This window comes from Acomys minous (assembly GCF_964271855.1).
Source record: "Acomys minous genome assembly, chromosome: 6".
Lineage (NCBI taxonomy): Eukaryota > Metazoa > Chordata > Mammalia > Rodentia > Muridae > Acomys > Acomys minous.
The window spans coordinates 116,404,488-116,417,424 of NC_140487.1; the positions used below are offsets into that span (position 1 = coordinate 116,404,488).

General features: G+C 50.0%; 1 protein-coding gene across 3 annotated transcripts in view; it reads right to left on the reverse strand.

The window, feature by feature from the left end:
* Positions 1 to 4,180: 4,180 nt before the first annotated feature.
* PAX7 (paired box 7) overlaps positions 4,181 to 12,937 on the reverse strand; it is a 97,847-nt gene continuing 89,090 nt past the window's right edge. For all 3 annotated transcript variants that reach the window (XM_084787965.1, XM_084787964.1, XM_084787963.1), the window contains exon 9: positions 4,181 to 7,818. In XM_084787965.1, coding sequence (XP_084644091.1) covers positions 7,703 to 7,818 — 116 coding nt within the window. In that variant the 3' untranslated portion in view covers positions 4,181 to 7,702. The remainder of the gene's footprint in view (positions 7,819 to 12,937) is intronic.

Sequence of the window (12,937 nt, forward strand, 5' to 3'; positions counted from 1 at the left end):
AACATCCTGAGAAGATATATATATATAATGCCCAAAACAAGAGGCTGGGCTTTTTGGTTTTTGCGTAATTTCCTATTGTTTGGCTGTTCATCGCTCCCCTTTGAGTCGCTCCTAGAGAGAACCGCTCCAGCGACTAGTTTGAGGTTCCAGCTGCTGCTCAGGGCTCCAGTGGCTGCAGTTACAATCACCTTTGCTGAATTGCTGTTTTGCTGCTTAACAGGTCTACTGCGATCCTGCTGACTACGCCAGTGGAATTGTTCCAAGGAACTAATTCTGAAAAGGTCTATGAGTCCTGTTCCCATAACTTCTTCTCTCTCCAGTCTAGGGTAGGTGGGTTGGAAGGGAGACATAAGCATTAAAGAATCCCAAGTAAAGTAGGTTTGAAAAAGTCCCAAAGCCTATACAGTGTCATTCTAGGGACCTGGGGCTCACCAGATGTGTATTAATTACTTTTCTGTTGCTGTGTTAAAATGGCCAGCAAGAAGCAAGTTAGGGAGGAAAGGTTTTGTTCTGGAGGACTGTTGCCCTGTGAACTGTGAGCCAAAGCAGATCATTGCTTATGTTGCTTTTTTTTTGGGTAGGTTTTGGGTCACAGTGACCACAAAAGCAACTAGAAGCACATTGATATCTTCTTTGTGGTTCTGGGGACTGGACCCAGGGCGTGACACATGCTAGGTAAATGCTCTGTCATTGGCTATACCCAGCCCACTTATCTTTTTTTTTTTAAGTTATTTATTATTATGTATACAGTGCTCTGCCTGAATATACACCTGCAGGCCAGAAGAGGGCATCAGATCACGGTTGCTGGGAATTGAACTCAGCACCTCTGGAAGAGCAGCCAGTGCTCTTAACCGCTGAGCCATCTCTCCAGCCCCCTTCCAGCTCCACCCCCACTTATCTTTTTAAGCCCATCTTGCTACATAGCCTATCTCGCCATTGTGTTGTGTGGCTGGAAGCCCTTACCAGGTCCTGAGCAGATGGAGCCTATACCTTTGAGCACTCCAGCCTCCAGAACCATGAGACAAATCAATGTCCAGCTTTTTTAAATTAATTTTTTGTTATTGCTTGTGTGTATGATGTATGTGTGGGTGTGCATGCCACAGCATGAATGTGGAAGTCAGAGGACATCTTTGTGGAGCTAGTTCATGCCTTCCTAGACTCTGGGGTCAGACTCAGGTCTCTAGGTGTGACCAGCAATCCATCTTTACTTGATAAGCTATGGTGTTAGCCATGCCCACTCTAAGAGCTCCACATCTTGAGTATTTTGTCAAAGGAACAGAAATAGGACTAAGATCCGAAGTAGCGGGTGTAAACAGTGACAAGGGACATCCCCTGTCCCCCAAACTGTTAGTATTTGAAGCCAGCAAGCCATGGGGTAGCTGCCTATAGTTCTCACCGTTTATTTCTATTTGAAGGGTGGGACAGTAAAGGAAAAGTGACTTGCCTCTGGCCACACAAAATTGACCTGGGCCCTAGGGTGAGGTCTGACCAGAGGGAACATATGTAGCAGAGGTGGCTGGAGATTTGAACCCATGCCCTAAAGCCTACAGGAAAGTAGCCCAACTCCCACCAGCATCTGTTCTCACGGCTGGGGTTATGAACTTAAGTCTCTGCTCAGAATAAGTCAGGCAGCTTGAGGAGGGGAGAGAATTTAGTGCCAGATGCTCTTAGAAAGACCAGATATGTAACAGTCAGGATTATGCTGGTCTGTGAGGGTGTCTCTCCCACTGCAGAGGCTCCACATATCTGGTGTCTAAGCAGCCTTTTCTCCCCCATTACTCAGTTTCATCTATGGGAAGTCTTGGGAATGAGCCACCTTACGATGAGCGTTGCCAGTGAAACCACCCAGACTGTATTATGTGGCATTATCACCAAAATAGCGGATGAAACCAAGGTCTACTTCTTCTTCTTCTTCTTCTTCTTCTTCTTCTTCTTCTTCTTCTTCTTCTTCTTCTTCTTCTTCTTCTTTTTGGTTTTTTTGAGACAGGGTATCTCTGTGTACCCTTGGCTGTCCTGGACTCTCTTTGTAGACTAGGCTGGCCTCGAACTCACAGCGATTCTCCTGCCTCTGCCTCCCAAGTGCTGGGATTAAAGGTGTGCACCACCCCACCGGCTCTACCTCTTTTTTTATTTCATACACAGAAATCTGACTTCATACCAGGTGGTAGCACATCCTCTTGAAGACCGTTTTCCATGGGACATAGCCAAAGGTGGTCAGAAAAAAGGACGATTACTAAGAATGCTTTAGGGTCAGGGGCTCTCTGGGTCCCTGAGAGCAAAGCCTACATCTTGGTATCTTACGCTTTGGTTCCTTTTCCCAGACCTGAAGATGGACAATTCTGAGCTCTATCAGCATGCTGTGGGGCTGCCTTCAAGCCCAAATGGAAGGTCCTTAGAAGTTATCCAGCCTTCTTTCTAAAACATGGAGATCTAGTCCAAGGGAGGAAAGACAATAGCCTCAGGCCCACAGGCAGTCTGATGCAGAGCTGAGGGTGGAACTTGGGGAGGCCTTGACTGTCCCCAGATCTTCTGAACTGAGGGTTAAGGACGCTGACTGGCTGTGGTTGAGATCTGCGGTTACTTAACATCAAGGGTGTTTATGGGGCGCGGCACATACAAGGATGCTGTGGAGAAGGTACTAGAGCAACTTCCAACTGGCCTCAGGCCCGGGTCATCCTCAGCCTCCTCAGTCAAGGGTCTGCTTGACCTTGCCTAGATCAAACGGGGTCATCAGGAATGACTGACCAGTGCGGCCCCTCCTCCTACTCTTTCTATACCAATTTCTTCCTATTCAGAACTTCATCCAAGGAAAGCAGCACCTTGACATGGCAGGAACTTCCCGGCCATTAGGGCCACCGAGCACAGTTGGAATGGATGCTGCCTGTCTCTGCTCAGGTCCCCCATGACAGACCAGTGCCCCCATAGGCTCATAGGGAGTGGCACTATTAGTAGGTGTGGTTTTGTTGGAGTGGGTGTGGCCTTGTTGGAGGAGGTGTGTCACTAGTGGGAGCTGGGCTTTGGGGGTCTCAGAAGCTCAAGCCAGTTCATTTCCTGTAGACCTCTCAGCTCCTTCTCCAGCACCATGTCTGCCTGCGTGCTGCCGTGCTTCCTGCCCTGATGATTATGGACTAAACCTCTGAAACTGTGTAAGCCAGCCCCACGGAAGTGTTTTCCTTTATAAGAGTTGCTTTGGCCATGGTGTCTCTTCACAGCACTAGTAAACCCAAACTAAGACAGAGCTCATAGCTGGATCTGTAGCACACAAGGGCCATTTCAGTTAGAGACGCAGAGCAGGTAAGCCCTCTCCGTTCCTCCTCCCTCAGCTAATGACTGACATGGGACAGAAAGCCAGCCTGCGTATCCAGCACTCCTGGTCAAAACTGTTTAAAGCTGGACCGCAGCGAATCCTCCCCTCTGCTGGACCTCTCCTGGGCTCTTCTGATCCCTAATGTCCTTTAAATCACCTGCTACCTCTGGTGCTGCTCCTCCTGGTACCAAAGGAGATAATGATCGTGTGTCAAGTTGACAAGGAGTAGACTTGTGGTGGCTCTTCTTGGTTGCCAACTTGACTATATCTGGAATTAACTAAAACCCAAGTGTCTGGGTGCTCCTCTGAGGGGTCTTTCTTGGTTGATTTATTTGAAGTGGGAAGACCTACTGCAAATCTGGGTCATTAATCTGGACCATGCACCTGGTGGAAGCCTAGATAAAGGAAATGGCTTTAATCCCAGAACTTGGGAGCCAGAGGCAGGCAGATCACTGTGAGTTCGAGGCCAGCCTGGTCTACAAAGCAAGTCTAGGACAGCCAGCGCTATACAGAGAAACCCTGTCTCGAAAACCCAGTAAATAATAATAGCCTTCAGAATGCCAGCATCTACTGAAGACCAGCTGAGACTTCCAGCCTTGTGGGCTGCAGAACTACAGGGTTCTTGGACTTTGCATTGGGAGACAGCCATTGTCGGAATAGTTGGGCTACAACCTGTAAGCCAGTCTAATATATAATGTGTGTGTGCATTCGTATATTCATCTTATGATTTTATCTGTTTCTCTAGACCAATACAGGGTACAAAGGAATCATTCTCATTGTGTGGGTCCCCAGACACAGGATGGTAGTCAACTGAGGATGCAGAACCTTCACGATGTTTTTTAATTTCTTTTAATGTATGACAGTTACGCCTGAGTTACAGAGGCAGCGCTTACAAGCAGCAGGTAGTTAAAGCAAATACCAGTTTGTCTTCCTAGTCTACTACTCCATATAGCTGAATAAATTATGGTGCGATTATATTTAGACACCCGACCACACGCGAACATCCCACTCACACCCCTCATGCACACACATTCACTTCCCTTGGAGGAAAAATGGCTGAGTCAAACGCTGAAGCAACAACGTTGCAGTTACTGGGGGAAAAGGAATGTTCTCCAGCACAGTGTGGGGTATTTTCCCCAGTAGCAGGTTGCCCGTGTCAGTGTAGACAGAAGAAACATCAAACGCAAAGGTGTTCTTGAAGCATTTCAACATGGCAGCCTGAGTACCCCCGTTTGGTCTTGGCTTGGTGCTTCTATAGAAGATGAGGATGCTCGTGTGCCCCCAAAAGCATCCGACTGGGAGAGACATGTCTAGGAGCCTGGGAAGAATGCCAGCCTCACAGAGGACCTACACGATGTCTTCTTAGTTGGCAAATGTGGATTCCCTCAGCAAGGCTCAGCGCCACCTCTGAGAATGTTCTATCAGTTCCGTACAAAGCAATGCCAGACTCTGGGGGAGGATGCCAATCCAGGCTCTGTCCTGGACCACACCCATCATCTCTCCTGTCCTCCCAGCCAGCCCCTCCTCTCGCTCTTCTCTCCTACCCTCTTGCTTCCTGGCTTCTGCCTCTTTAGCTTTCTTCCTGGTTCCCTAAAATGTCACAGGTAAACTGAGTACCAAAGAAGAGAATAGAAGCTTAGCTCCTAACACCATTTCTTTCAGTTTCACAGCAAGAGAGAAATACCAAATTAGGGGTAGGGGATTTGAAGGAAAAAAAAAAAGGAACCCAAAAAAGGCTGGAATACAAAATCCGAACACACAACGAGCAGATCCCTATAGATGGTCCCTGGTGCTAGCACGACACACACTGTGGGGGTTTTCTTCCTTTCCTTTTTTTCTCCCTTTTAAGTATATAGATTTATATATAAAAAGCCAATGTTCTATAAACAACCAGCACAACACCACATTTTCAACTAACATACAATGAGTTCAGAGGGGTCTCCACAGAAGAACCAGTAGCTACTTGAGGTGTCATGGAGGGCACCCCTCTTCTCTTGCTATTGACTCTATTTACAGGGATGGGGGTGTTTCATGTCCAGCCTGGCCACCGGAAGCCAGACCCTTCTTTTAGGCTTTGTTCAAGCCCAAAGGGATGGAGGCCTGATGCCTCTCATCTAACTGACATCACCTCTCTGGTGAAGTTGCAAGCTGCCCAAACAAGGCTGAGTTTTTACAGACCGAGGTGGACAGGTTCACAAAAACATGAGATGGTTGGGGAAACCTGCTGAGGTCAAGGGCCCCTCAGCACACAAGTCCCTTTACCAAGATGGCAGCCTGGGGAATGTTCAGAAACGATGGATGGAATGGTAAGTCATTTTGTTTTCTCCCAAGTAGGTCTCGGTTGCATTTACCCCAGTGGGTAGATCACTGCGATTGGTCCAAGCATTGGAATGTTGCTCCCTGGGCTGGGGCTGGGCCCTGGGGATGTCACCTGCTTGAGATCCCTGCTCCTGAATCATACTGAGTGAAAGGAGACTCGGGTGCATCCAGAGCCAGGCTTTCCAGAGGGCTAGGAATGTGGAGGAAAATGCATTTGGTCTTCTGAAAGGGGTTCTTGCAGCTGTGAGAACTACAAAAGGGGAGACCGGGTTTCAGAGGGGACGATGTGGCCACACTCTTCTCTCTCGAAACCTGGAGTGAGCGGAAGAGCCCCATCTGTCTGGTGTTTGGCGCTACCAGAGAGCCAGTTTCTCCCCGGTTATTAGTGGGTTTCTCCAAACCACAGATACAAGCCATCCTAGTCATGGCCCAGGGCAGGCTTCAGATGATGGGTCTACAGGCGAGAAACAGGTGTGCTATCCGCCATGTGTTCATGTAGACAAGTGTTCCAGGGTCTGGCCAGTCCAGCTTCCAGGCAGAAGGAAAGTCAGTCGGGGTGCTTTTGAGTGGCATCCCGTCTCTCTAGGAATGTCTTATTGGCTGAGGGCAGGTGGCCTTATGTATACAGGTGGGGACAAGCAATCAGGCCCAGTGTTCCTGGATATGATGCTATGGCATACCAGCACTGGATGAAAGTGGGTAGAGTGTAGATTATAGTGAGGGAGAGGGTAAAGATGGATGCTGTTTTGATAAATAGAGGGTGATGGAGAGCTTCAGGGAGGGGAGAGTTGGTGAGCCTGAGCAACCCATTTCCCCAACGACCCAGATCTAAAAGAAAGCCCCCCGGAGTGCTTGAGGAAGGTGCCTTGTCTTCCTTGCTGGGACTCTTGGCATCTTCCTCTGCCCCAGGGGTGGTGGCTTAAAAACAGTGCCCCCAGGCACAGCATGCCTGGTGAGGTGACAGAAGCCTTTTGACTGAGAGCAGCCAACACTGAGAAAAAAAAAATGCCACTCCAAAAAGGACAGGGGCATGGCTTTCCGCTGAGATGCCAAGGAGACTGGAGCGTCTTCTCTGGGGTGGACCAGCTGTTTTGCCTGGTCTGAGAAGGCTCTCTGCATCCAGTGGCATCACGGACCTTACATGCTGGAAGGTGGAGGTGCCTTTTCAGAAGGCCAGCATGTCCAAGGCTAGTTCCCAGCTGCCAGCAAGACAGTGTGCAGAACTCCAGGGGTGTGGACTTGAAGGTGAGCTCAGACCCCTTGAGCCTGATTTGTGCCTCCTGTCATCTCAAGACCTTCTCTTCTCCTACAAGTTGAGGAGACTGACAGATTCTGTGGGCTCCCCAGGCCCTGATGCAGTAGACAGGCCTTTATCACACTATAGCCTAGGAATTTTGCACCTCCTGCTGCTGGACCTAGGGATAGTCTATGGCTGACATGTTCTGCCTCCATGTGCTCCCTCCACCACCCCCATCTAGAATCTCTTCCTCGTTCCTGATGCAGGGTATGTGGGGACAGTCCCAAAGTCCCCTGGATTCCTAAGCAAAGCTGAGATGTTACCTGCTTTCTCCCCTGGGGACACCCTGGGAGCTCATCTCAGTGTCCAGTGAAAGAGGCTGCAGTCCTGATGCCCAAGCAAGACAACTCCTAGCTCTGTGGCAGAGGACACCCGTGAGCTCCATCTGCATTTGTGCACCTAGGACTCAGAGGTCAAGGACTCCAGGGCCTTGTCTTTGGCACCATTTTCCTCTGATGACTAGGTGCTCCGTGCAGGTTGAGCCTCAGTCTCTGTGCTGAGAATGGACCAAGGCCATGATGCTGGAAGATGGAGGTGAGCTCGAGATCACTGCAGGATGGCTAGGAATCCCTCGGGAGACAGGAAGACCCGAGGGGCCACTCTGAGTCGTTAACCATGGGTGAATGACACATTGGTTGTCAGTCTCCAGAGGGCTGCCTGTAGGAAGGGGAAAGGTTCCTTCCCTGGCCTCCTGCAACCCCAGGGGCATGAGGGGATTGAGATGAGGGAGGCTCAGGGTTAGGCTGGGCCATTGGCTGAGGCGAGTCACCCCAAGGGCCCTAATAAGCCTGGCCTGTTTCCACAGGGAGAAGTCCCAGCACGGCAGAGTGTTCCCCCAGCTTCATGCGGCGCTGTGTGGACAGGCTCACGTTTTTGGCCAGGTAATCAACAGCAGCTGGAAAGAGAAAGAAGTTTCTAGAAATTGAGGTTCTTTTCATATTTTCTTTCATTTAACCATCATCCTTCTGTCCATCAGTCCATCCAACCACCATTCCATCCATTCTTCTACCCATCCACCGTCTGTCTACCCATCCACTGTCTGTCTACCCATCCACCGTCTGTCTACCCATCCACCGTCTGTCTACCCATCCACCGTCTGTCTACCCATCCACCGTCTGTCTATCCATCCATTGTCTGTCCGTCCATTCCTCTATTTACCCATCCATCTTACCAATCTATCCACTCATTATTCTACTCACACATTCTTCTGCTCATTTACATACCTATTCATCTATCCACCACTCCATCCCTTCTCCCAACCATCTAGCATCCATCCATCTAGCCATCCATCCATCTAGCCATCCATCCATCTACTCTCTGTCTGATTACCTATCAACCTTAATGATCTACCCACCCATACTCTATTCATCCATCCACATATTCTTCCATCTATACATCTGCCAGTCCATTCATCTTCCACCCATGCTGTTCATCTATCCATTGTTCTATTCGTTCACCCTCCTGTCCATCTTGTCCATCCTTTCATCCTTCTGACTGTCTAGCCATCTTCCCTTTCTTCTGCTGGTTAGTTTTTATTGTCAACTTGATGCAGCCTAGAATTACCCGAGAAGTGAGCATCAGCTGAAGAACTGTCTAGATCAGGTTAGCTTGTGCGTGTGTCTGTGGGGGAACTGGCTTGACTGCTAATTAATTATTAATCGGCCCAGCCCACTGTGGGTGAGACCATTCCCTAGGCAGGGAACCCAATGCTGTATGAGAATAAAGAAAGCCAGCCAAAGGCTGGTAAGTGGTTGGCGTGGGTGCATTTGTTTCTCTCTGCTCTCTGTGACCTGCTTTAAGTTCCTGCCTTGACTTCCCTGTTATCAGGAACTATAACATATTATTGTAAGTAAAATGATCCCCTTTCCTTCCCTAAATTGCTTTTGGGTCAGGGTATTTGTCAGCAACAAATAAAACTAAGCCACGCTCCATTCTTCTTCCGTCCCTCTTTCCTTCATCTCTCTATGAATCTCTTTCCCAGCCACTCACCAAATATTTACTCACTATTTATTATTTATCCAGGCACCTTGCTAGCTCTTCAGGGAAGTACAGTCACACATCTCTGTTTTCAGTGGAGAATTAATCTCCCTCCCCTCAAGCCCTCTTCAGATCCTGGCTAGTGAAGACCCTGAGTGAGTCCAGGTAACTCTGAAGATGAAGGTTCTCTGCCTTTGCTGCACCCTATGTGCACACATGCTGGAGGCACAGCAGGGCGCTTGCTTAAGGGCCAAAGTGACTTTTGCAAGTGAGCTAAGAGGGTATCGGGAGCAAGAGTGAGAGCTGAGACTCAGCCCGTCAGATCCAGAGAAGACAGGTTAGCACTGGTGGGGATGGGTGTGAATGTGAGTGGTGTGTGTGTGTGTGTGTGTGTGTGTGTGTGTGTGTGTGTGTGTGTGCGTGCTTTGAAATCTGTGGAAACATGGTAATGCTAAACATAGCGTGAATGTTTATATAGCTCATTTGTGAGACATACATGCATACATGCACATACACATACAAGCAAACACACACACATGCTAGCTATAGCTGCTGGCCTGCCAACATGTGGCTCTGTCTTGACTGACGTGCTAGCAGAACTCTGTCCTGACCAAGGCACTGAACAGACATGTGGCCAAGGCACTCTGGGGTGCAAGATGCGACCTTCTAGGTAGGGCCCTGTGACTATAGTCAGTGTACCCCCACAGGACTCCCATGATGCCGAGGGCTTAGGGAAAGAGAGAAAGCTGGGCATGAAGAATCCCAAGGCTCCGTTTGCCACATGCCTTCCACAGCTCCCTGTAGACAGTCTCTGGGCTCTCCCAGGCTTCGCACCTTCTGCTTAAAGCAGGGTTGGGGGGAGGTAGGGCCAGGAGGCGACGGATTCGGCCTGATGGCTAGGCCAGGGAGGCCAGGGGGACAATCTCAGTGGCTGAGCTACATCACCTGGGGGCTAAAAAGACCTGGATTTAAATTCCATGCTTGACAATCTTGAGTGTGATCCGGGGCACACCACCTCAAGCCTCAGTTTCCTTGTTTTTATCATGGGATATAAAACACCCAGACCAAAGAAATAGACTTAACACATATAGTCTCTGAGGGTAGTGTGTGACACTTGTGAGCTCAGGGCCAGAATATGAGTGACCTTTAATGGTGGCATGGAGGAGAGGGTAGCCAAGAGAGTAGCCACATTGCTAGTCATGTGGCTTTTGATATTCCCTTTTAGGTCTTTCTCTCCATCTACAAAATGCAGTGGGGACATTTTTAAACATGCTGTCACAGAGAGAGAGCTCAGGAAAGCCTGCCTCCCCTCACTCCTAAAGTATGTGCAAATGTCCTGGGGTGTCTTTGAATCTCGTGTGTGCCTCAGCCAGCCAGGCTCAAGATGGGCAGGTGTTGGGAAATCCTGTGCTGCTGGGTCCCTGGGCTTGGGAGTCTGTGACATCACTCACTCAGTCTCAGGCTTCCAGTTGGTAGAGTGACACAGCTGTGGCCAGCCTTGCCTGGTGGTGTGAGGAGGGAGTGTGTAATTCCCAGCTCTAGCTTTGAGAAGAGCCTGAAGGTCTGGCCACACTGTCATTTCTCCTTGGGTGCCAGGATGCATGGACCAATAAGCTACCCTGTGACAGGCACAGAATAGAAGCAGAAGCCGCAGATAGCTGGCCCTGTGCTCTCCTGCTCCCAGCCCTGTACTTGGGGGTACTTTTAGGTCTCATTTTAGTTCTTCAAGTCAAGTAGTGTGACTGTCCCTTATCTCTGTGACAAAAGAAAATCAGGGGGCTCCTCCTATGCTTTCAAACCCAGGCAGCCTGGTGACAACTCCTTAGCCTCAGGCCTCACCAGCTGCCCCTGGGAGCATCCCTGACAATGGCCCCTGGTGTGCATACAGCCCTCAAGACTCACACTTTTCCATCCCCACCACCACCACCACCACCACTGCCCATGCCCACATTGTCCCATTTCCACTCCAGGCAATGTCATAGACTTACCAAGAGCATATATCACTTCAGGTGACCTTTCTTTTGTCACAGGAGGCTGTGACCTACCTAGCCTCAGTCTACACCATGCCGGGCCTGACACCTAGCACTATAGCTATTCCTGCAGTGGGCTGTGAGGTCTGTCACTGAGAAATGATGTCAGCAAAGGAGGAGTCCAGACTTGGTTGGCACTTAACTGAGTACCAGGGAAAGCATGAGCTCTGTACCTTGGGCAGGACAGTTCCCCCTCCGTAAATATGAAAGCCAAGGCACAGCACAGTTGCTAGTCCTGAGTTACACTTCAAATGGAGCTTACGCCGACACCCATTGAGCTGGATCTCTTGACAAAATTGTGCGTACGTGAAAACCAGATCCTTTAGAGTCATGTAAAAAAAAAAAGCCAGACATGATGGCGTCTGTTCCCTGGTACTGGGGAGAAAGAGGCATCTGGCTCCCTGGGCTCAATGGACAGCCTGTCTGGTGGCCTGCTTGAAAAGTTCCAGGCCAGGGTGAGATGCTGTGGAAAGTGTCTGAAGATGATGCCTGAGCCACACCTCTGACCTTTGACCTCCACATGCACAACTGCACACACGTGAACACATACACACATAAAGTAAAATAAAGAATTGCTTTCTTTGGCCCCTCTACCTACTCTGTGCCTCTTCCCTGATTACCCTCCCTCAGTACCTAGTAAGAGCTTTCCCAGCCCCAGAGGTAGGCAAAGAAGCACCCAGAAGCCAAACTTTCTTGCTGACCCCAGCAACTTCCAGAGCACCCGTGGGGCCAACTGTAGGGCATGCTTGCCTCTTCCTAGGGTAGAGCCAAGGAGCTGGCAGGAAAACAGGGAGGTGACATCCCTCATTAGGGACTCTGTCAACAGCCCTCGCTGTCCCTCTGTCCCTCCGTGTCTCCCTTCTCCTGCCTCACACCCCGCCTGGGCCCTGAACGTCTCCAATTACGTTAATCAGGAGTTGGCAGGAGATGGGCCAGCAAATGCCAACCAGTAAACAGGTCTCAGCCATCAGTGCCTCGTCAGCTCGCGGCCCCAGAGGAGGACCCTTCTAGACACAAATTCTTATTAGAGTTGTCAGATCTATTAAAATTCTTTTCACACTCCTGCGTTCTATCAGCCCCATCATTAGGATGGCCCTGGCCTCTGGGAACACCGGGGCCATATTAATCTACCATGTGCCCCATCCCAGGCCCCCTGCCCCCACCCACTCCAGGGACAGCAAGAGATGGGCAGATGGACGGACATGGCCAGAGCCAGAAAAGAAGGTATGAAGGTGTCCCCGGGAAGGTAAGAGGCCCTAGGAGACGGGGGAGGATTCTGTTGCATAGGGGTTGGGTCATATGCATGTTCCAATCACAACTGAAAGTGCCACTTGAAGGCCAGGTTGCAGGCGTGCCTACCTTGCCCATTATTACCTCTCTAGTAAGTTCTCTAGAAGCCATTTCTGCAGTGTGCAGTGGGAATAAACACACACACACACACACACACACACACACACACACACACACACAGCTCTGTTGTAGATGGAGCATCAACTTCACAGCAGGTGCTCAACTAACAATTATTTCTCCTCCACTCCTGTACATGTGCCTGGCTAGTCATGCCTTGACGATGTGCATACTCTCAGTGGCACGCACATACATGTGTCTGCCTATGGGAGAGTGTGCACCAATCAATGCCAAGTGTCTTGGGCAAGACTGGTTGGAAGTTAGTAAGGTGAATCGCAATCCCCCTGCTGTGGGACCTGGGGAACACTATTCTGCTTCTCTGAGCCTAACGAGCCAAGGACCGGGAACTGTGAAAGATCGGCAATGGTGCGCACATTTCACACGGTGCCGTGGGGGCTAAACTCAGGAAACAGCAGGTGACAGGTGGATTGGTACCAACCCGAGGAAGGGCAGGATGTGTGACTTTCCAAGCTTATTAGGTAACCTGGCCTCATGTGCACTCAGGGATGTTGGCAGGTGGTTAATGGGGAGCACGGCATGTCCCCGGGCTGCCCCAGAATGGCAAGAGAAAAGAAGACGGTGCCACAGGAGACCTCTGAG